The sequence below is a fragment of the Nuphar pumila genome, chromosome 7 (assembly GCF_984573655.1).
Source record: "Nuphar pumila chromosome 7, dmNupPumi1.hap1.1, whole genome shotgun sequence".
Lineage (NCBI taxonomy): Eukaryota > Viridiplantae > Streptophyta > Magnoliopsida > Nymphaeales > Nymphaeaceae > Nuphar > Nuphar pumila.
In genome coordinates this window covers 46,361,305-46,383,341 of record NC_143255.1, presented here as the reverse complement: position 1 = coordinate 46,383,341, position 22,037 = coordinate 46,361,305, and the positions used below count along the sequence as shown (strand labels likewise).

Here is a 22,037-nt window from a genome sequence, read left to right as displayed (position 1 = left end):
ACGCAACCCATATATTTGATTTGAGATGCTGGTATTGTGTCCATACCTGGATCTAATTGGACCTACTCTAATTGAAAATACTCTGATCCTATAAGAATAACATGAACTAGAATCAGTAAAATAAAATTCTTTATCTTTTACATTAAAATACTGCGGAACTTGGGTCGAGCCAAGGTCTGGTATGAGATTTCATAAACCATGCCTGTTATATGTTAATTGAACTCTTTGAGTATGACCCAAATTCAAATTGGACCTCATTGCTTATGACCAAACCCTAACCCTATAGGGTTTAGTACGAGCTGAGTCTAAGTCAAACCAAAACCTATTGACTAGGCCCAACAGACACCAAAACATGAGCAGCTCACAGTTCGGCTCAGCTTGACTCATGAGAAGCTTTGCTTTGATTTGCTCAGACATTGAGATCGACCAGCCAACTCGTTTGAATAAATGAGCCAACTACGAATATGGGATGATTGGCTCGTAATGAGCTCGGGCTCAGCTTGGCTTGTGATGAGCTCATATGCTGAGCCGGACCAAGGGTGAACCCTTAATGAGCAGAGCCCAAACAACCCAAGCTTGTCTGGTTGGGCTCGTCTACCATCCCTAGCCAATGACCAAGTCTCAGCCTGACCCAGAAACGTGAAATGACCAAAACATCCTCGAAGAAATTTAAAACTCAGAATAAGCCGTGAAAACAAAAGGAAGCAGAGTGGTGAGAGGGAGCGAGGGAGAGAGCGAAGATGCATGCGATCCGAAGGTCTCTGGTTTCTGCTACCCGAAGCCCTAACCCTCTTTTCTCCACCACCATCAGATGCTTTGCTACCTCAGACCAGCCTCCTGTTAAGAAGATGGCCGCCTCCCTTCTCGATGCGCTATCTCTTAAGCCAGGTGCGGAAATTGCCCCGCGTTTCTTGACCTAGTTCGCTGCATTTCGAGTCTTCTTTGACTATATTTAATCCAAGTTGATATTTCGTGGAAATATCCCTTATTTCGTTCTTTATTGTGAGATTTGGGGCTAAAATCTTGTTTTTGGTGCACTGAAGTTCGTCACGCTGCGAAATTTATACGATCGAAAGAACCTGCTAATGATCGTTCATAGAATTATAGACAGTTTTAACGATTTTCTAATTCGTTCGATTTATGTGAACGTCGACGGAGAAATCGGAAGAAAAGTGTTTTTTTTTTGTGTGATGATAGATCATCTTGACAATGAACGCAAAAAGGCCCGAATATGGTTGCTGGAAGGGAAAATTCGATCTGTATTTAACTGGGGGCTCTCGGGTTCGAATTCCAACTATTGTTGTTGCCGAGCTTCGCTATCTAGAGAATTTTGGAAAAAATATGTTTGATTTCGATGGTTGATTGTGAAAGAATTTTGTAACGTTCAGGCGATTGAATAAACAAAAGGATCAAAACAAATGTACACGCGTGGGTATAATTTTCGGACGTTTTCACCAAATTGGGTGATTGAATATGCAAAGGGATAAGATTAAATGGACAAGCATAGATGTAGCTTTGGTAAATTTGATTAATCGGCCATACGCCTTTTCTGCTTTACAGAAACTGGTTAGTTATTTTATTGACTAAACATGTCTTAATGCACTGGTGGTAGTTCCACCAGCATGGTCTTATGATTTAGCATTAAGTTCTTCCACGGGAGAATGCATTGAAAGGAAGAGGGGAATAGAGAAAAGAAGAAATGTAATGGTGTAGGTGTAGTTTTGGTGAATTTGATTAATGGGGCATTCGTATTGCTGCTTTACAGGAACTGGTTAGCTTTTTAAGTGTGCTAAACATGTCTTTGTGCACTGGTGGTGATATAGTTCCATCAGCATGGTCTTGAGATTTGACGTTCAGCTCTTCTACTGGAAAATGCATTTAAAGGAAGGCAGGAATAGAGAAAGGAAGAAGTGTAATAGTGTAACTAGTCTGCTTAGGAAGTAAAGGTGTTTTATGATTTCCAAACTTTACTGATAGCCTGTTCTTTGTTTTCTACCATGAATGTACCATGGAGTACAATGGATGAAATTTTAAAATAATGCAGTCGACTGTAAATCGTACCTCATAGTTGGAAACTTCTGGTCTATGACTCTCCCTTTGCTTGTGCCGTTGTTTTGAATGCAACCATTTTCCTTTGAACTTTCACTGAAAAGGAAATATTTATGATCTGTTCCGACCTGTATGAGACACACTCAAAACCTATGAAAATTTTAGTTTGTTCTTTCTTTTTGCTTTTATCAGTGTCATGATCTGTTTATGTTGCCAAGGTTAATGTTCCAAGTACCTATAAGTGTTTACCTTCCTGCTGGTGTTCTACACCTAGATAGTTTGTTAGTTAGTGCAATGTCTAGAAAAAAATCTTGCTGTTTGATTTCTGAAAATAAAAAGAACACAAAGTAGTAAGAGAGCAATATTTTGAAGGCTTGAACCTCGTGAAATAATTGGCATTTATTTTAGAAACGATCTGGAAGAGGAACATAATTTCATCCTGCAGTTATTATCTCTGGAAGAATTTTAGGATATTATACACTCGTGAATCCTCTTAATTATGACGAGAGTTGGTTGTAACCTTTTTAAATTGTTTTAATTTTTAAAGAGTGATCAATCAATTAAAAGAAGCGATAAAATGACCTAGGGGATCTTGTTTATTATATTGAACAACTGTTTGATCTTGTTGGATCCTGATATGGATCTAGTGTGGCCAAATGGGTCTCACATGGAATCCAATGACCCACTTGAGTAGTGGGCCATTGAGTTGGGAACCACCGGGATAATGGTGGGCCCACTCCTCATTGGATTCCTAGCATGTTTGGGAATCCAATGAAGTTGGTTTGGCTGGGTAACGACTACCCAGGGGAGGCTAAATTTTCTAGCCCAGGATACACCAAGCGCTCTCGATAATCTCATTGAGGATCCCCCTTGAAGTAGTTCGTTAATCTATTCCTCATTTCTCTTCTCCTCTTGTTTTCACTATGCACACCTCGATCCAAGTTCCATCAGTGGTATCAGAGCACGATTTTGGTGTGAACAATGATGCCCGACCGATGCAAGAGCGTTAGTCGGCTCATGCGCAAAGTTGAGTCAAAGCCAGCGGGTGCTGACGTCCTTGAGCATAAGGACGAGGCAACCTTTGATGTGGATGGACATGAGGTGCTCGGGGTCATCGATAAGCTTGCCGCTGATGAAGATGGTGGGGACTGCGGGGTGCCGGTCGGTGATGAGGACGAGCGCATCCTCCGTCAGGCTGCCTCCGTCCATCTCGTACACTGTCGGGTTGACGCCCATCCCTCCCAGGAGCTACCTCACCACATGGCACATGTAGCAGCGTGCAATCTGGTCTAGGGGAGACCCCGACGGGAATGGGGACGACCCCCGACCCCGTCCAAAGCGAGACAGATGATCGCGACACCATTTGCAACCGCGATCCGTTCCGATTCTGATCGCAAAACCCTGAAAAGTAGAAAATGGCTCAGATCGAGAGAAATTAATATCTGAATAAAAAGAGAGGGCTTCTACACAACCGCTCTTTGGCTTTACCAGCACCAACCCAAAACTCTGGCCTGCAACATCCGCAACTTCTCTGATGCTGGACCAAAGATATTTTTTCGACTACTCGAAGGTCCAGATGTATATAAAATAGCCAAGCAACATCGCGTCAAAAGGCCATTCCATAAACGCCTTTTGTTGCAGAGAATAAGGAAAAAGCAGAAGAAAAACAGAAAAGCAAAACCATAAGTGGAAAGGATCGCTGAGGAGATGGAAAGATGCAGAGCAAGGGCTCCACTGGATGGCAAAGAGTAGAGGTGGTGGTGGGGTTCCCTTCACCAATCGGACAAACTCTGCAGCCCACTAGCCACCAGTGGAGGAGGCTCCAGGAAGGAGCACATAAATGGTCGCTGTCGAAGGGGGTTGGTGCAAAGAAGGCGGTGGTTCCCCCACCGAACGGTTCCCGGAATGAGGGCGACTACCAGAGGAATCAACTTAAGGAATTTATAGGGGAACACCCTACAACGTCGTCGGATGGGTGTTGTCTCTGTAGAACTCCTCTTTCCTCCCCATTTTGAAACTCAAACTTTCCTCTCCCCATCGCGATTGGCCGGGATATTTTTTCTAGTCAGAGTAGGCAACAACGAGAGGGATGGTCTTGTAGGATTCGTCTGAAAAAGATATCTCGATCGGGTCTTTGGGAGCTTCCTGGAGAGGAGCTCCGACCAGAGGAGGCAGTTAACAGGAAGTTCTTGCAGGTGACGTTGGAAAAAGAGAGCTCGATCGCGTCTTTGGGAGATTCCCAGAGATGAACTCCGGAGAAAGGCATTTCTTGACGAGGGCATGGTCACCGAACTATAGCGACACATGGCGACCGTCGACGAGGCGGAAGGAGGCCATCGCCGCGCTTCCCGACCACCTCTGTGAGGCCTCGCTCGTCGTGAACCTCACGCAGGGAAAGTCAGTGGAGACTGTGAAAATGTCTTTAAAGAGGATATGTGCACAAAAGTACTAAGTTCTTAACGTGTGATGTGTGCACAAAGGCCCAAAAAGAACACTTGAAATATATGTGCACAAAGGCACACCACATACAAATGCACAAGGGCATAAAAATAAAATTGGAATCTTTATTGAGATGAGTGAGCTTTTACTAAAAGCATAGACATTGGAGCCCTCCAACGGTCATAAATCTGACCTTTGGAGGGGCCCAATGTCTATAGTGTGGGGCCCCCTTTGGCTTAAAAGAAAGAAAATTAAAAAAGATAAAAAATAAATAAATTACATACATATTCAAAAGGAGAATATGCGTAAAATAAAGAAAAAGACATATTTACCCTGATCGGGTATTACAACAAATAGACATCTCTCTCTCTCCATATACATATATACATAGGCATATATATAGAATGCATATATGTATATGTATCTCTCTCTCTATATATGTATACATATAGTTTATATTTTAACATCCTCCCTCAAACTTACAGTGTGATTACCAAAAGTTTGCTAAGAAAAAAATGAAAACGAGGTGACCAGAGCGGCTTAGTGAAAAAATCAGCCAGTTGGTATTATGATGTCAAATAAGGTAGATCGATGACATTCTTTAGATATTCTTCTCTAACATTGTGGTTGTCCATCTCAATATGCTTCGTGTGCTCATAAAATGTGTGAGTCTTTGCAATATATATTGCATTTTTGTTGTTACAACATAGCTTTATAGGTCATTGAATACGAATCTCCATATCTTTCAGTAAGTGTCGAATCCAAACAATTTTCATGGTTGTAGTTGCCATGACTCGATACTCATCCTCTATAGAAGAGAGGGACACCTTCTGTTGTTTCTTACATCTCCAAGAAACTAGTGATTCACCTAAAAAGATACAAAAATCAGTGATGGAGTGACGGTTATTTGGGTCACCTCCTCAATCAGAGTCAATATAAGCAATTAAATTTAACTTAGAAGATGAAAATATAAATACTCTCTTATTTATGGACCCCTTCACATATTTGATAATTCGAAGAACGCCACTCATATGAACTGATGTAGGGGCATGTTGAAATTGACTTGCAATATTCACTGCATGAGAGATATCTGGCCTGATAATGCTAAGATACATCAATGAAATGACGAGTTGACTCTAAGGAGTAGGATCTTCTAGAGGAATCCCATCATCAATCTTCATCTTTGTCCCTACTGTTTTAGGAGTTTCACAAGTTTTGTTATCTTTAATGCCTGACCTGTCAATGACCTCATAAGCAAGTTTAGTTTGAGACAAAAAATAACTCCTGTGAGAATAAACAACTTAAATGCCTAAAAAATATGTCAGAAAACCTAAGTCCGACATTTCAATTTTTTCTGTTAGTGTAGACTTGATACTCTTGATTCCTATTGTATAATCACTTGTGATCAACATATCGTCAACGTATAATAACAAAATCATTATACCTGCATAAGATTTCTTGACAAACAAAGCAATGCCAGTATAACATGAAATAAAACAAATTTCTACCATTATACTAGTAAATCGATCATACCAAGCCTTGTGAGCTTGTTTCAAACCATAGAGAGCTTTTCGCAGACAAAGAACTTTACCTTTAGGCACATCCATACCCGGAGGGACATCCATATAAACCTCTTCATGTAAATCTTCTTAAGAAAGCATTTTTAACATCCATTAAATATATGTTCTAATTTTTAATAGATGCAATTATAATTAGGTATCTAACAATAACCATTCACGCAACCGAGACAAAAGTTTCATCGTAATTTATACCATATTCTTGACTATACCCCTTGGCAACTAGACATGATTTATATCTTTCAAGAGACCCGTCACTCTTAGTTTTGACTTTGAAAACCCATCTACATCCTATTATTTTCTTTTCTTTAGGCAAATTTTGAAATTCTCAAGTTTTGGCTTTCCTAAGGGCTCTAAGTTCATTATCCTTTACATTCCTCCACTTTATCATTTTATTGGCTTCTTCAAAACTTTTAGGTTCCACATATGAAAGAATGGCACTAAGACATGCTCTATGTTTAGGTGAGAATGATTCATAGGATATAAATCTAGAAGGGTTTCTTCTAGTTCTCTTAGTTCTACGAAAATTATTTATTAATGAAGATTCACTCGATTCACTATATTTTTCGATTGCACTTCTAAAATTGTTACTATCTCTATGTGTATAGGTGATAGGGTCACTAAATGTTCTTTCTTTTATAGGGTGATCAATAGATTTATAGGAAAAATTGTTATTTTTATCTATATTTTCATTATCACTACGATCATTATATACAAGTTCATCATCGCTAGAAATATCATCATTTCTAGATACAACTCAAACATGAAAGATTAATCCACGTTCTCTTTATGAGGTTCACATTCTTTAAAACCTCTAACATTTTTTAAGAAAGTTACATTCCTAGAGACATAGTTTATCATTTTTAACATCATAGCATCTAAAACCTTTTTGAGTTTCAGAATATCCAAGAAATGCACAAGGAATAACTTTTGGTGAAAGTTTGTCATTTTTATTAGTAAGGACAAAACATTTGCATCTAAAAATTTTCAACCTATTGTAATCGGGTTTCTTTTGGTATAGAATTTCAAAAGGTGAAATTTTATTTAGTTTTTTTTTAAGGAAGGCGATTTATGAGATAAACGGATGCATGGGTCGCCTCGGCCCAAAATCTTTTAGCCATGTTTCGAGAAATAAACAAAGTTCTAGTTGTTTCAATAATATGCTTATGTTTCTTTTTGGCTAGACCATTTTGTTGAGGTGTTTTGTGACAAGATCTTTGATGAACAATTCCATGATTTTCAAGATAATTTTTAAAATCATTTAAAAGATACTCTCCTCTGGAATCAGTCTTAAGAATCTTTAAGCTACTATTAAATTTATTTTTAATCATCATGTGAAATGTCTTAAACGATGCAAAAACCTCATGTTTATGCCTAAGGAAATATATCTAACAAAATCTAGAATAATCATCAACAAAAATAACATAATAGCAAATCCTTCTTTAGATATAATGGGTGTCGGTCCCCATACATCCGAATGCACAAGCTCAAAGAGTTTGTTTGTAAACATAGATCTTTGTTCAAAAGGGAAACTTCCCATTTTTTCAAGAATGCAATCATTAAAAGTGAAGTTACTTTTACAAAGATCCTTATCAAAATGCAAATAAGAAAGCTTGATGACATTAGGATGTCCAAGTCTTTTATGCCAAATATTTATATCTTTATGTTGGGCAATATTATAAAAAGAATGTTTTGAAATTTGTAGAAACTCCATATAGTAGAGATCTTCCTTTCTAGACCTTTCCCCAATCAACTTCCCGGACCGGCGATCCTGTACCCAACATTTATTTGATGAGAATTTAATATCACATCCATGGTCCGAGAGTTGAGAAACTGAAAGCAAGTTTAAATTTAATTTTGATATAAATCTAACTTTGGGAATAAAAATTCTTGTTTTTTAAAGTTTCCAACTCCTTTGATTTCAAAAGAAGTGCCATTTGCGGTTAAAATAAATGATGGTAAAATATTTTTTGTATATTCGAAAAGTGCAAAAATATTGGGATTCCCGCTTCCTCAACTGGCAACCATGGGTTAGAGGGTCGTCTTCAGTCCACCTCTTCCCCACAACTTAGAATATGGGGTGTACCAGGTACAACCCTTTCTTTTGTATATGGAGTTGAGTAGTTTGAGACTTTTAGATAAACCATGTTGTCTGAAAATAATGGAAAAGTATAATACGGAAAATGATAATAAATACAGGCAACTACAAAATTATGGTGATGATCAATTAACTTGAATAACCAACATGATCTCCCACTATGTGCTTTGAGAGCTCGGTTTGACTAGTTTTTGAATTATTTATATTTCTAGCTCATTGGTGTGAAACTTTTAGAATTTTGCTGGACGAATCTCAACCTCCTACAGTGTCATATGGCACTTTGGTACAAAACTGTGGTGATAGTGAGTTAGGTAAACTTATCCTTGAATTGGCAAAACATAGACCAATTATCGACTATACTTGAACAACCAAATTAATCTCCACATTCTACCTGTCCATGTGCATCCATATCTTAGTTCTCGTTGTTTGAATTGCTTTATTGCTTTGAGCCGTTTGGTTCTGCAATTTTTATAATGTTGGTTGATGAATCTTCTACCATGGCAGGTGGCACTTTGGTGCAAAATTGTGGTGATAGTGACATAGGTAAAGCAGTCATTGAATTGTCCAAGGAGCGCAAGTTTCAGACTATTAGCATAATTGAAGACAATCCTGCTAATCCAGAAACTATTGAAGAGCTGAAGGCCCTTGGGGCAGATATAGTTGTGCCAGAGAGTTACACAAAAACTTGGTACTTCTTCCCTTTTAATTGTTATAATCCATCATAATAAAAAAGTCGCAATTGATTGGCAAGAATTTATGTGACTGGTATCCAATCAATACTGCTTCTTGTATTTTACGTTATCTTGATGGTGTAATAGTAATGGCATCTGCTATTATTATTAAAAGGAATCTGGAAAAAAAGTTTTGTTATGCACTTCCATTGTAACTTTGCATATTTCATGATGCATCAGTTCCTCCTCCAAGGAACGATTCTATAGCAGTTCCTCCACTCAGTTGAATCTGTTTATTGTGCAGGTACATGAAACGTTTGGTTAGTGAGTTAAGCCCTAGTGCTGCTGTAAATTTTAGTGATGGTTCACAGGCAACTGCAGTTGCTAAGGCTGTAGTGAGTGGTGGGATTTTTGTAACTCATGGTAAACAACTCCCAAAGCATGTCATCTATGGAGGAAGTTGTCGGAAGCCTGTTGAATGGGCCGAATACTTGAAACGAAAGAACTTGAAGGTGCAGACTCTGTAGCTTCAGCTCCTCCTGAACGTTCCTTGGTCTGTTGTCCTTTGAACTTCCTGTCATTTTTCAAGATTATACCCCTCATTAGTCATGAACAGCTTTCTTTCAAGCATAAATGCTCTGCAAATAATGTATTTCTTGTCCAACTCTTGTTCTATGCAAACTTATAAAATTGACATGCATTGAAGGGATTGTCCAGAGGCCTTGAACATATGAGGTTTTGTTGCTTTTATCTTGGCGGTCATCTTGTTGAATTAGCAAGATTCATATTATTGTCAAGTCATGCTTTTTGGGGTTTCCCAACCTACATCCGATCCATCTTTTTTTTTTTTGGTGTTAGATCAAGTGGAAAACCTCCCATCACCAACAGTAGATTGGCTAGCTTCTGGTTGGTAAAACTCTTGAGGTCCCCCCTGCTCACTATGGAGCACATGCAACTTAGACATTTTGACCAGGGATGGCACTGTGGGTTTCAAATGCATGATATTCCGTCAACTTGATGGCATTCAAAAGTTGACCATACCAGATGAGGAGAGCCTTTCCATCTTGGGTTATAAGTGATTTTTGAAGAAAAAAGACGATTCAATCCGGCAAGGTCAGGTTCAACCCAAACGTAGAGAAGACGTCTCTATCTGTTGAGATGGCCGGTCTGATGAACCCTTAACCTGTTTTGATATGCCCTGGTGGATCGGACTTTATTTAACGTCACCCATTTCCATTAGAGCAAACTGATTAGACCTGTAAGCATTGAACACCTGATAAATTACTGAACAGTCTCTGCTGGATCCCAGGTCCAAGTACCAACCTAAAGACAAAAGTGAAGGACATTTTGCAGATCACAGGGCAGGTTCTCATCCATCAATCTCAAGACGAGGTACCACCCAATGCAAGTCCAGCTTGGGATGTGAACAGCACGGTGGAGGATTTGGATGTCTTAACCGAAATTCATTTATATGGATTGGTAGAGGGAAGAGCATACAATTCATAATTGGATTCTATAACAAACGATTGAAGGATTTTAGCTTGCAAGCAATAGTTTGAGTAGAAACAGATTTTCTTTTTTAATTCATAATTGGATTCTTCTGGCATTAGTTTGGAAGCGCAAGAGGCTTTAAGTTGAGTAAGAGTAAGACAAAATATATGGAATGTCGGTTTAGTAAGCAACGAAGTAGTGATGGGAGTGTAGTGAAGCTTGGTGAGCAAGAAATACCGGTGGATGACTATTTCAAATATTTGGGATCTATCATTCAAAAGTATGGAGAAATTGATGGAGCTGTAAATCATAGGATAAAGGTTGGGTGGATGAAATGGAAAAGTGCAACTGAAGTGTTGTGCGATCGTAGAATGCCATTGCGGTTGAAGAAAAAGTTTTATAGGACGACAATTAGGCCCGCTTTACTACATGATACAGAATGTTGGGCTGCCAAGAGACATCATATTCAAAAAATGAGTGTAGTTGAGATGTGTATGCTTAGATGGATGTGTGAAAATACAATAAAAGATAAGATTCGAAACGAGGAGATACGTAAGAAGGTAGGCATTGCATCCATTGAAAATAAGATGAGAGAGAATCATTTACGGTGGTTTGGACATATTCGGCGAAGGCCTAACGATGCTCCAGTTAGAAGAATGGAGAAATGAAAAAATATACTAGTTAAAAGAGGTCGGGGTAGGCCTAAGAAGACTTGGATGGAGATGATAGGAAATGATATTAATGCTTTGAAGTTTTGAACCTCACCGAGGACATGGCATTGGATAGAAATGATTGGAGGAGAAGGATTCATGTGGAAGACCCAGAATGATTTTCTTTTTTGGTTCATATCTCCGACCCCAATTGTTTTGTGATGAAGGCGTAGTTGTTGTTGTTGTTGTATAACCTTAAGAAACCATACTCGCACGAAGACCTGATCACACTGACTCAGTCTGGCTAGGACGCATGCCCTCCAGGCCTATGCTACGCGTTGGCTTTCACAGAGCCTTGACTGCCCATCAAGCAGCCAAGGCCTCACCCCACTATGCCAACCCTCCTTGGGGCAGAGATGAAACAACTTTGTTCAACGCGCTTTTTATAATTTATTATTTAGTGTTCTGAAACAAATGCTTTTTTTTTTCAAACAAGCCGTCTAGAATGAGCCAAGCTAGAACATTCCGTTGGAACACTTCAAGCTCGTCATGTTTGGCTTGTTTACCAACAAGCCCATTCTTATGCAGACTCGGTTAAGGTCTTCAAGGTCGGATCATAGTTCGGACCCAACTATGTCTTGCTTTAGCCCGACCTTTTGTGCTTTTGGATCCATTTACCTGCCCAAAAGAGTGGAAGTAGTCGAGAGATTGCTTTCTACTCCCATATTGCAAATTCCCAACTTATCCCACTTATTCGGATAAGTGGGTATATATCTAGATAAGTTGGTGTATCAAAGAACCAACTTGCGTAATTTGTTTGCAAGCAAATAAACAAATGGCCAGAAGAATGGTGGTTAGGCTGCATAAAGCGCTGTTGAAAGTAATATAATTCTGCTCCAACCAGTTTCGATTGTCCCTCTGGTGCAAGGCAGTGAAGATGGAGAAGAATTTCCTCCCTTTGTTTCTTCTGACCTTCTTAGGCTTATCACTCCGAGGAGGTCTAGGGATAGAATCCCCCGAATTCACCCTCATCCATTCGGAGTCTGAATTTGAGATCAGATTGTACAGGGAATCCTCATGGATATCTGCTTTGGTCCAAGACATCTCCTTCGAGAAGTCCACCAAGCAAGGTTTCCACAGTTATTTACGTATCGATCCTTCTGTTTCTGACTATTGTCCGTTTCCCTTCATGGTTTTTTTTTCCTGTAGAGAAAACCCATTTTTTCTGTTATTAATTTCATTGAATTTCTGGTTTCCGATGTGAAGGAAGGGACTATTTTGATATAGAGGTTAGATCGGTGGTATTTGGTATGTTTATGGTTCTTTCATAGGGGAAAGAAAGTAAACAATTTTGTTGAAAAGTTACTTGTATTTAGATGGCTGTTCTTAGAATCCTAGTATGTTGATGGTTCATCCATCATGGAAACTATTATCACCTCATGCGGGAAAACCGTTGTTTCTTTTCTTCCCTTGTTTGATTTAGTTTGTGGGTTTCCTTGGAAGGACAGAACTTTTTCATCATCGGTGTTTCCATTGTTATGGTCATCGATACACATACTAAGATTTAATTTGGGTGTACCATTATATTGGTTTCTAATGGTAATCGTTATGTGCTTGTTGGGTACTTAGATTGGTGGAACATGGTGACAACTTTGCTCACAAAAAAATGTTAGAAATGCAGGATTCTGCTTGAACAATTGTGTGTATATGTGGTCCTAGTAATAAGAAGGTGAAGACAGAAGAGAAACAGAATAACAAAGAAAAGGGGTTGGCGATTGTTCTTCTCTTTCGATGCTTGGGCTGGACAAGTGAAGAAAGTCAAGAATTAAAAACTATAGGTTATGCAAGCTTTTCTTCAACCTGGCCTTTTAGTCAGGCAACCATGTCCTTCATGTAAACCCTCAAAGAATAGAAACCTTCCTGTTCTTGTTCCGTCTAGCCCGCTGGGATTATTGACTTTGAGAGTGTTTGATGAATCATTAAACCCTGGGATCTAATGATGGTTTTATCTCCGGAGAAAATGCTATAAAATTCTTATCTCTATGATCCATATCTGTCACAGTTGGAGTCCCCATATTTTTTCCCCTCAACCAAGTTGATGGACGACCATCCAAGAGTTGGACCTTACGTGTGTGTGTGTGTGTGTGTGTGTGTGTGTGTGTGTGTGTGTGTGTGTGTGTGTGTGTGTGTGTGTGAAGATTCAGAAGTTCTCAGTTTTTAGGAAATTGGTCTCCATCTATAACCAATCCTGTGCTAATTACAGTTACTTCAAGGGCCAATACATGCAAAGTAGGTTTCAGTTATCTTTGGTGCCTTTTACGTATTGCTTGCAGTTTCAAAGTAGCTTAAGGAGGTTTCAAGCCAAAGTTCCTTCAAAGATGCAGCCTTTTTAGATAATTATTCTAGTTAACTTGCAAAAAGAATTTGATAACTCTCATCTCGAATTTGATCATCTTGTTATTATGGGTGTAAAATGGATCAGATATGGTTCGGGTGAGGCATTATTGAATCCAACCTAACTATATGTTGCCTAATTGGATTTGCAGTTGGACGAAAAAGGCTAATATTTATTCCTGATCCAACTACCTTAAATGGCTACTGTTCTACCTTATCGAATAGTGATTCAGATTGAAACTCTATACCAAATCTGAGTCCGATTATTGGCGGGCGTTTACTTTGCAGAATCTGGTTAAATGGATCCAACTGATATCCGACTTGAATCTAAACCTTTGACATCCCGCTTATGTTTTCATTATGCCAAGGGAATTTAATTTAAAATTGATTACTATCAAAGTATTGTGAGGTATATTGCATTCCTTTAAACTGCATTTAAGTGGCTAAGATTTTCTTTTTTGTTGTAATCTGATGTGCAAAAGAAATATGACTTTCACAAACGCTAAATGCTGTCCACAAGATTGAACACAAGAAGTTATGTTTGGTGGAACTGTGATGGATATGCTCATTCAACATGCAATAAACTACGATTCTCTTTCATCAAATGAAGACTGTATATGAGTTATATCACCTTTGTGTACAGCTTTGCATATAAAGAGTTCTACTATACCTTTCATGTTTCCTGAAATGGTCCATATGTATTTCAATTGTGATCAATTGGATCAATAGTACCACTTCATTTAAAGCCCATTTAGCAGAACACATGATTAGCATTTCAGCAACCCGAAGTTCAGATGGTTAACCAATTCATAGTATTTTGCAAACTGAAGTTCAGATGGTTAACCGTTTCAGTGGTATTTTGCAAACTGAAGTTCAGATGTTAATGTATGTGGAAGCCATTGTTGTAAAACCACCAATAAACTCATGTTGTTTGGGGGAGTTGGCCTGTAGTTGAAGATTTCATGTGGTCACTGTAAAATTGGTAAATTTTTTAGGCTTGATTTATGCGAGCAGAATTTGATGAACATGACCTCACTTATTTAGAGGCCATAATGTATTGTGGAATTTGATAGCTTGTCTTTAACTTTCATGGCATACTACAGAATCAAGTTGATGGAATCATTTTGGACCAAATGAAAAATCTGTTGGACGATTCTTTCGTTAAGGTTTGAAGAATTGCCCAAATTGGCTGTCTTGTCAAGCTTATACAGTAAAAGGTTAAGCTGGTAAGGGATTGTCCTCTGATTTCGGAAGAGTTTTGCAACTGGAACAATGTTTGTAGCAATTTATCAATCTCCCTAATTGATCATTCAGCAATAGGGTGGACATGCCTTTGTACCATCCATGGATCTCTATACTGAATCCTGGTGATATTTCTTTCTATACAGGCTGTTTCAGTACATTCAGGGTTCTAATCTGAATTCCTCAGGGATCTTCATGACTACTCCAGTACTTACCAGCATTGTGCCTGGAGCTGGACCACTGCATTCCTCTGGCTACATCGTGAGGTTTTTTCTCCCCACAAAATTTCAAGAAGTGCCGCCGCTTCCACTTCCAGAACTGGACTTGCAGGCGAAGAGATGGGAGGGTCGATGTGTTGCGGTTAGGAAATTCTCTTGGTTTGCTCATGACAGTAATATCGTCAAGGAAGCAGAGAGTTTGGCAATCAGTCTTGGCCGATCTCCATGGGCAAATTCAGTTGTTTTTGATGAAGGCAAGTATGCTTACTCGATTGTGTAGTATAATAGCCCCTTCCGGTTCATTGGGCGCACTAATGAAGTGTGGGTGGATGTGGATGGCCCTCAGGGAGGTTGCCCCTCTACTTCTAGGGTAAGTTCTTACTAGTGTTTGTGGCAGTGCTGGAATATATGTTTTGGTCAGTCTGCCTATGTAAAGCCTGTGATATACATCCCTCTCATTGGTCTGTGTATAAGCAATTTGTGACAGCAAATGTCGTCAGTAGAGTATCTGGTGTCTATCTGTATCATATTATGTTATGAACACCAACCTTTGCGAGTTAATGTTGACAGCCTCACTTATGATATCCACAGAGCAACACCCACGAAGACAGATAATGATGAGGGTTAAGTCTGATACTAGAAGCTTAAGTTCAGATGCTAAGGAAGGATCCAAGCAATTTAATGGGCTAGTTTCCCTTAAAAAAAATATCAACCTGTAAATCATACTTAATCAAGTAAATCACCAACATGCAAATAACTTAAACCAGTTGTTGTTCTTGATGATTTAACTTGAGTGGGCAAACATGCAGTTTTCAAAGAATTAAACGGATTTCAAGGCTAGCTATTTACAGTGAGGTCCTAAAAACCTAAAGATGATTTTTTTTTTAATTTATAACCTAAAGAAACCGCACTCATCACAAAGATTTGGTTGCACTGTTTCAGCTTCCTGACCTACAGTCATTGTGCTGGCAGCACAAAACTCCAAAGCTAGGACCCCTGTCCTCAGGGCTTATGCTAGGTGTTGGCTTGCATAAAGGGGAGACACCCATGAGAATGGAACCTTGACTGCCCGCTTAGCAGACAAGGCCCTCCTTGTGGCAAACTAAAGACGATTTGACAATCTTTTAAAACACTTGATGGCGTTTTTTACAAGATGAATCCATGGCATGGGTGGAAAAAAGCCAAGACAACTGACAAAGGCTGTTTACCTTTTTAGACGAACAAGGCATGGGTCATCTAATTGTGCCTTTGGTGGGCACGTAAGGCAAGTAAACTAACTGAGCAGCTCGCAACTCAGCTCATCACGAACTCATTCGTATAGCTGGTGAGTGGAGCCACGAGCAGCTCATTTAGCTTAATCGAGTTGAGCCCGAACACAAGGTGTTCAGCTGGACTTGGAGAGCTTGTATAGATAAAAATATATATTTTATGTGTAATATATATTTTAAGTATAATATATAAAAGAAGAATGCATAAAATATAGTATGTATAAATAACATGAAATGTTTTTAAACAAGCCAGCTTGTGTTGGGATAGTCTCAATCAAGGACGAGCTCAAACTCAGCTCGGATAAACATGAACACAAGCTGATCTATGCACTCAATCTATTGGTAAATGAGCCAAGCTCGAACATGCCATGTTCAGTTCGTTTTGCTCGTTTACCAGCTCTGTGGATCAGAAGATCTGTGTTTTTCCGTGGGTGTGAAAAAAAGTAACCTTATTTGAAATCTCAAGGATAACAAAATGACCTACTTGCAAATGTAGTAGTAGTAAGAAAATTCTTATTGTTTTTTTTTTAGCATTGAGAAATGAGCAGAGATTTGGTTGTTAAATCTAGGGTTAGTAAGAAAGTTCTTATGGTCCAACTAGGTTCAAACAAGTCAAATTGGGTTGAATAAGCCAAAACCAGTCAAAAACCAAATGGCTTGACCTTCAGTCAATGGTCCCATTGCCCAAAGCGAGTCCCATCAACACCAAGGGCATGTTCCAGGGTCATTCTTACCCTAGATTAGCTGTGCCAACCACAGTGACAAATATCACGAGATTGTTATCAATGCAAAATTTTACTTTTGCAAGTCAAACTGACCTTTTGAAAAGGTTTTGAAAATAACTCGCCCCCGTTTTAAAATGCAGGATAATTCTGAAAAATGAGACTCATCTATCGGTACGAGGTTCAACCATTTCTGGCACCATAACCAGGGGTAATCGAACCAAGGATCAATCACGTGCTTTGCTTTGCTTAATTGTCTAAATTGATGTTCTATTCCTAAATGCACAAAGAATCAGGCATGCACTATGACTTTAAAAAATTTGTGTTTGAAAAACTTGATGTATGCTTCTAATGTTGGAAAATACTTAGAAATATTTGTAAATAAAGACATCTTGAAAATCGTGAATCACATTGACAGGATGTTTCTGAAGAAAAGGAGAATCAATTTATGAAGAAATCCTATTGTATTGAGAAAATCGATTTCTGAGAAAAACTCAAGTGACTTTGAGAAAAATTGATTTCTTTGAATTCTGAAATTGAGAAGTTATTAGAACTTGGAAAATCAAATTTTGAACTTAGAAAAACATTTAGAAATCCCTTGAAAATTGTTTTTAATGAAAAGAAAACCTTAATGTTTTGGGAAAATCATTTTTTAAGAAAATTTAGGGTAACTTTAAGAAATTAATTTTCTGAGATTGGATTGATCAAAAGACTGGGCGTGTGGCCCAATGTAATATTTTTATGATGCAATCTAAACCTAGATGATGCATTAATGCTATTTTAAGAAAATATTTTCTGAAGAATTTGAGGAAAATCATTTGAAAAAGGAATTTATGCATCATCTAGGTTTAGATTGCATCATGAAAATATTTCATAGGGCCACACGCTCAGTCTTTTGATCAATCCAATTTCTGAAAATCGATTTCTTAAAGTTACCCTGAAATTTCTTCAGAAATTGATTTTTCCAAAACCACTACAAGAAAAATGTGTATTAGCGACGGATGCTATCCATCGCATAACCCGAGTCGCTAAACTGCAACATAATTTATCTATCGCCAATCCGTCACTAAGTAGCGATAGATTAGTAACAGATCATGTTCGTCGTTAATCCGACACTAAATAGAGACTGATTTGGTTATGCGACAGAATTTAATTCATCGCTAATCAGTCGCTACTATTTAGCGAGGGATACATATCCGTCGCTAATGTCAATCGCCAATTTGGCGATGGACATTAGCGACAACTTTAATTTCACCGCAAACCGACGACTGCTTTAAATTGGTGATGGAGTAGCGACAGACAGTATCCGTCACTAATTTAAATTTTTTTTTTTTTAAATTTTCTAAAACTCGAGAAAAATTTCTCGTTATACAAATCATATAACCTGCTTATAAAAAATAAAATACACATAAAAAATACATATGCAGGTGGAACAAATGTAACACAAGTTCTAATTTAGGCAAACTTTAACAACCAAATACAGTCCTTGCCATGTTATAATTAGTTACAAGTATGTCAAAGAATTTAAACAAATAAATCTAATCCTCGTCAAGATTCTGGGAATCATCATCTTCATTTTGTCGATCTGTGCCTCCCTCCATGCATCCATCAGCTTCTCTACGCTGATAATCTCCAACATCCTACAAGAGAAAAAAAATGTTAGTATTTATAAACAAAATATAATAAAATAAATTATATGCAATGCACCTAATCTAATGCAACAAAGTAAATGGCTGAATGACACAAAGAATAGCAATAAACTGAAAGACATTAACAGAATTCAAATATGTGTTCTAAGACTGAAAAAAAATGTATAGTGACTCAATCATGTAGATATGTGTTTTAAGTTTGTCAAAGAATTTCACAGTGATTCACGCATGCATATATAGTTTATAAGGCTATCAAATAAATGTGTTATGTATCACAATCATGCATATATGTGTTGCAAGACAGTAAAAAACTTCCATAGTGATGAAATCATGCTTATATGTATTCTAAGGCAGTAAAAAAACTTTATATGTGATTCAATCATGCCTATCATATTATAAAGCAGTAAATTTTTTTTATAGTTATTCAATCATGCATGTATGTGTTATAAGGCATTAAAAAACTTTTATATATGCTAATATCAGGCGCATATATATTATAAGGCATTAAAAAACTTTCATATATGCTAATATCAGGCTCATATGTGTTCTAAGGTTGTCATGGTGATGAAAGCATGCTTGTATGTGTTCTAAAGTTGTCAAAAAACTTTTATAGTAATTAAATCATGCATATATGTGTCATAAGGCACTAAGAAAAATTTATAGTGATGAATTCATGCATATTTGTGTTGTAAGGTTGTAAAAAAACTTTCATAGTGACTCAATCATGCGTATATGTGTTATAAGGGTGTCAAAAAAATTGTATAGTGAATCAATCATGCATATATGTGTTATAAGATGTCAAAAAAATTTATAGTGAGGCAATCATGCATATATGTATTCAATCATGCATATACTAGCTTAAAATCTAACGGGCACCGGAGCTCATGTTGAATGCAGACGAAGTTCTCCTATCCTGAAAAAGTTGCATAACTCATTACAGACAATATTGGGAATGACTTCATTTAAAAAGTATTGTATTTTATCCTCAAAACGCTGACAGACACCATCCCAAGACATAGCATGATCAATCAGACATTGGGAGTTGATGCTGGCGGGAGAACTTTGAGAGCCATGGCTGCAGGAGGCAACGACTAGTGTAGTGTTCATGTTACTCCCAAATCCGAACACACGATCCTTTTTGGGTTCACCAGTTGCAGTCACCCATGATGCAGGATCAAAAGGCGGATGCTGAGTGGAGTCATTGCCATATCGTTGTATCATTTGTTGCTCGTATGACTCCTACAAAGTAATGATTAAAATATGAATTAATAATTTAGAATTACAATGTTTATGATAACGTAATTCAAAGTAACTTATATATTACAATGTTTATTAATACAATAAATACATACCGATGTCGCTCTCGCCTTTTCTGATACAAAATCTCCCATTTTCTTACATTTATGTGTTTCAACAAACACATCCTTGTAAAGCACAATGTTTCATTTTTCTGCTTCATGCAATATTAAATGATAAAAAAAATGATTAATAAGTATGCTAAAATACTTACAAATTTGACTATATATATATATATTGATGAGTTACCATTCTCTTCTGGTGGCTCTCAAAAGTCCTAGATCTACCTGTATGTAGATGGGCATCAGACATCTTCGCCCAGTTTTGTGCAGCCTTTGCTGAGCAGTTTCAAAATTCATTGCTCGCCCACTTGTCGCACATGCCCTCCCAATAATCTCTCTTGATAGTAGAAGGCTCATGGTCCTTCCACTGCTGTGGATCATCTATCCCACCAGCTGTTTTTTTTGCTGCAATCTTCATATTGTGCAGCAGTTGGCAAATCAATTGGCAGCCACCTTCTGGCACACTACCCTCGCATCTTTTTCTTCGTTTGCAGTCACGAAGTGATGGGAAGCCTACAAATACTTTCAGAAAGTTAACACACATAAATATAAAACACTTCTTGTTATGATAAACGATTGCATACCATAAATAAGGACATTAATCTGTCCAACACCGCTCTCGAGTACTCTTTTCATCGCGCTATTGATCCTAAAAGATGATGTAGTAATGACTTCGTAATTTCTTGTATTACTTCTTGTTGCTCAAACCTCGCACTGCACATGAATTGATATACATTAACAATCGACTGTCGATATACACTTTTTATAAGTTAAGTATTGGACAAGTGACAATGAAATACTTACGATCGACTATCAATATACACTATTTGAATTACTCGTCGTATGTCACACTGAGAAGGCCCTACATCCAGTGTAGGTGGGTCATGTGTAAGCGAAACAACACCTATAGAACAATGAGTTAGAAATTCACACAATGCATATTTAAACTAATCAAGTATACAATTATTTAAATGATATACCTGTCGAAGCAGCCCATGAAGATGAAGGCTCAGACTGGCTACCACTGGGTGCTCGACAACTGTGACCTCCACGAACCATATTCTAATAAATAAAAAATGTCATGCAATACATTCAAATCATTCACATCAAATATTACAATACATTAAAACATAAGATATCTTTATGGACCTGCATTAAAACATAAGATATCAAATATTGCAATACTTATCCTTAACTTGCAATACAATTGGATCGGTTATACAACTCTATATCTTCATGGTTACATAATCAAATAAAAAAAAACTTCATGCAAGACATTCAAATATTGCAATACATTCAAATAATTCTAACACGTTACAATACATTCAATTCAGTAGTTGAAACCTATCGAAGATACATAATCAAATCGAAAATAAGTTCATGCAATACATTCAAACATTGCAATATATTCAAATCATTCACATCAAATATTACAATACATTAAAATATAAGATATGAAATCACTTGCTCATCATGGATAACTTATCCTTAACTTGCAATACAATTGGATCAGTTACATAACTCTATATCTTCATGGATACATAATCAAATCGAAAAAAACTTCATGCAAGACATTCAAATATTGCAATACATTCAAATAATTCTAACACATTACAGTGCATTGAATTCATAACTCTATACCTATCAAAGATACATAATCAAATCGAAAAATAAGTTCATGCAATACATTCAAACATTGAAATACCTTCAAAATATTCAAATCATTACAATATATTTCAATATATTCAGATCAAATACAAGTATGTATTACAAGATGTATTTCACTAGCTCAAGAATGATTCCTCATCACTTGTTTAACTTTCATACTCTTCTTCTTCCTCCTCCTCCTCTTTATCATCATCTTCTTCTTCTTCTTCATTTAGCGCCCATTCACTTGGTATATAATTTGGATCACGTTCTTCCATGCATGTGACATCGGACAATTGAGATATGACATGCATACCATGTGTAACATCGTGACTATAAGAGAAGTCATACATATCATCTGATTGATAGTAATCACCCTCTTCAACAATCTTGTCTTCCTGTAACTGATCATACTCAGGGTATAATTTAAACTTCACCTTATAAACGACCCACCATTCATTTCTATCTGACTTCTTTGTACTTAGATATGAAGTATAATAAACTTGTTGAGCTTGCGAGGCTAATATAAATGATTTATATGTTCCAAACCTTGATTTATGATTC

General features: G+C 37.5%; 2 protein-coding genes across 2 annotated transcripts; both read left to right on the top strand.

Annotated features, from left to right (window-relative positions):
- The first annotated feature begins 699 nt into the window (after positions 1–699).
- LOC149832156 (uncharacterized) lies at positions 700–9,558 on the top strand. The gene is made up of 3 exons (XM_090014341.1): positions 700–888; positions 8,668–8,851; positions 9,139–9,558. Exons 1-3 carry the CDS (start codon positions 741–743, stop codon positions 9,359–9,361), a joined length of 555 nt encoding a protein of 184 aa, XP_089870467.1. The 5' UTR covers positions 700–740; the 3' UTR covers positions 9,362–9,558.
- A 2,354-nt stretch (positions 9,559–11,912) lies between these two features.
- Positions 11,913–15,255, top strand: LOC149832155 (uncharacterized). Its single transcript, XM_090013174.1, has 4 exons — positions 11,913–12,105; positions 12,242–12,283; positions 14,013–14,067; positions 14,758–15,255. Exons 1-4 carry the CDS (start codon positions 11,913–11,915, stop codon positions 15,107–15,109), a joined length of 642 nt encoding a protein of 213 aa, XP_089869300.1. The 3' UTR covers positions 15,110–15,255.
- The last annotated feature ends 6,782 nt before the right edge of the window (positions 15,256–22,037 follow it).

What these genes read in the sequence shown, in the direction of transcription:
- LOC149832155 (XM_090013174.1), top strand. Translation starts at nt 11,913, where the DNA reads ATGGAGAAGAATTTCCTCCCTTTGTTTCTTCTGACCTTCTTAGGCTTA. An exon ending in CGAGAAGTCCACCAAGCAAG is followed by an intron (nt 12,106 to 12,241) that starts GTTTCCACAGTT and finishes TCCGATGTGAAG; the next exon opens with GAAGGGACTATTTTGATATA. An exon ending in TTTCCTGAAATGGTCCATAT is followed by an intron (nt 14,068 to 14,757) that starts GTATTTCAATTG and finishes CTTTCTATACAG; the next exon opens with GCTGTTTCAGTACATTCAGG.
- LOC149832156 (XM_090014341.1), top strand. Translation starts at nt 741, where the DNA reads ATGCATGCGATCCGAAGGTCTCTGGTTTCTGCTACCCGAAGCCCTAAC. An exon ending in TGCGCTATCTCTTAAGCCAG is followed by an intron (nt 889 to 8,667) that starts GTGCGGAAATTG and finishes CTACCATGGCAG; the next exon opens with GTGGCACTTTGGTGCAAAAT. An exon ending in GAGAGTTACACAAAAACTTG is followed by an intron (nt 8,852 to 9,138) that starts GTACTTCTTCCC and finishes TTTATTGTGCAG; the next exon opens with GTACATGAAACGTTTGGTTA.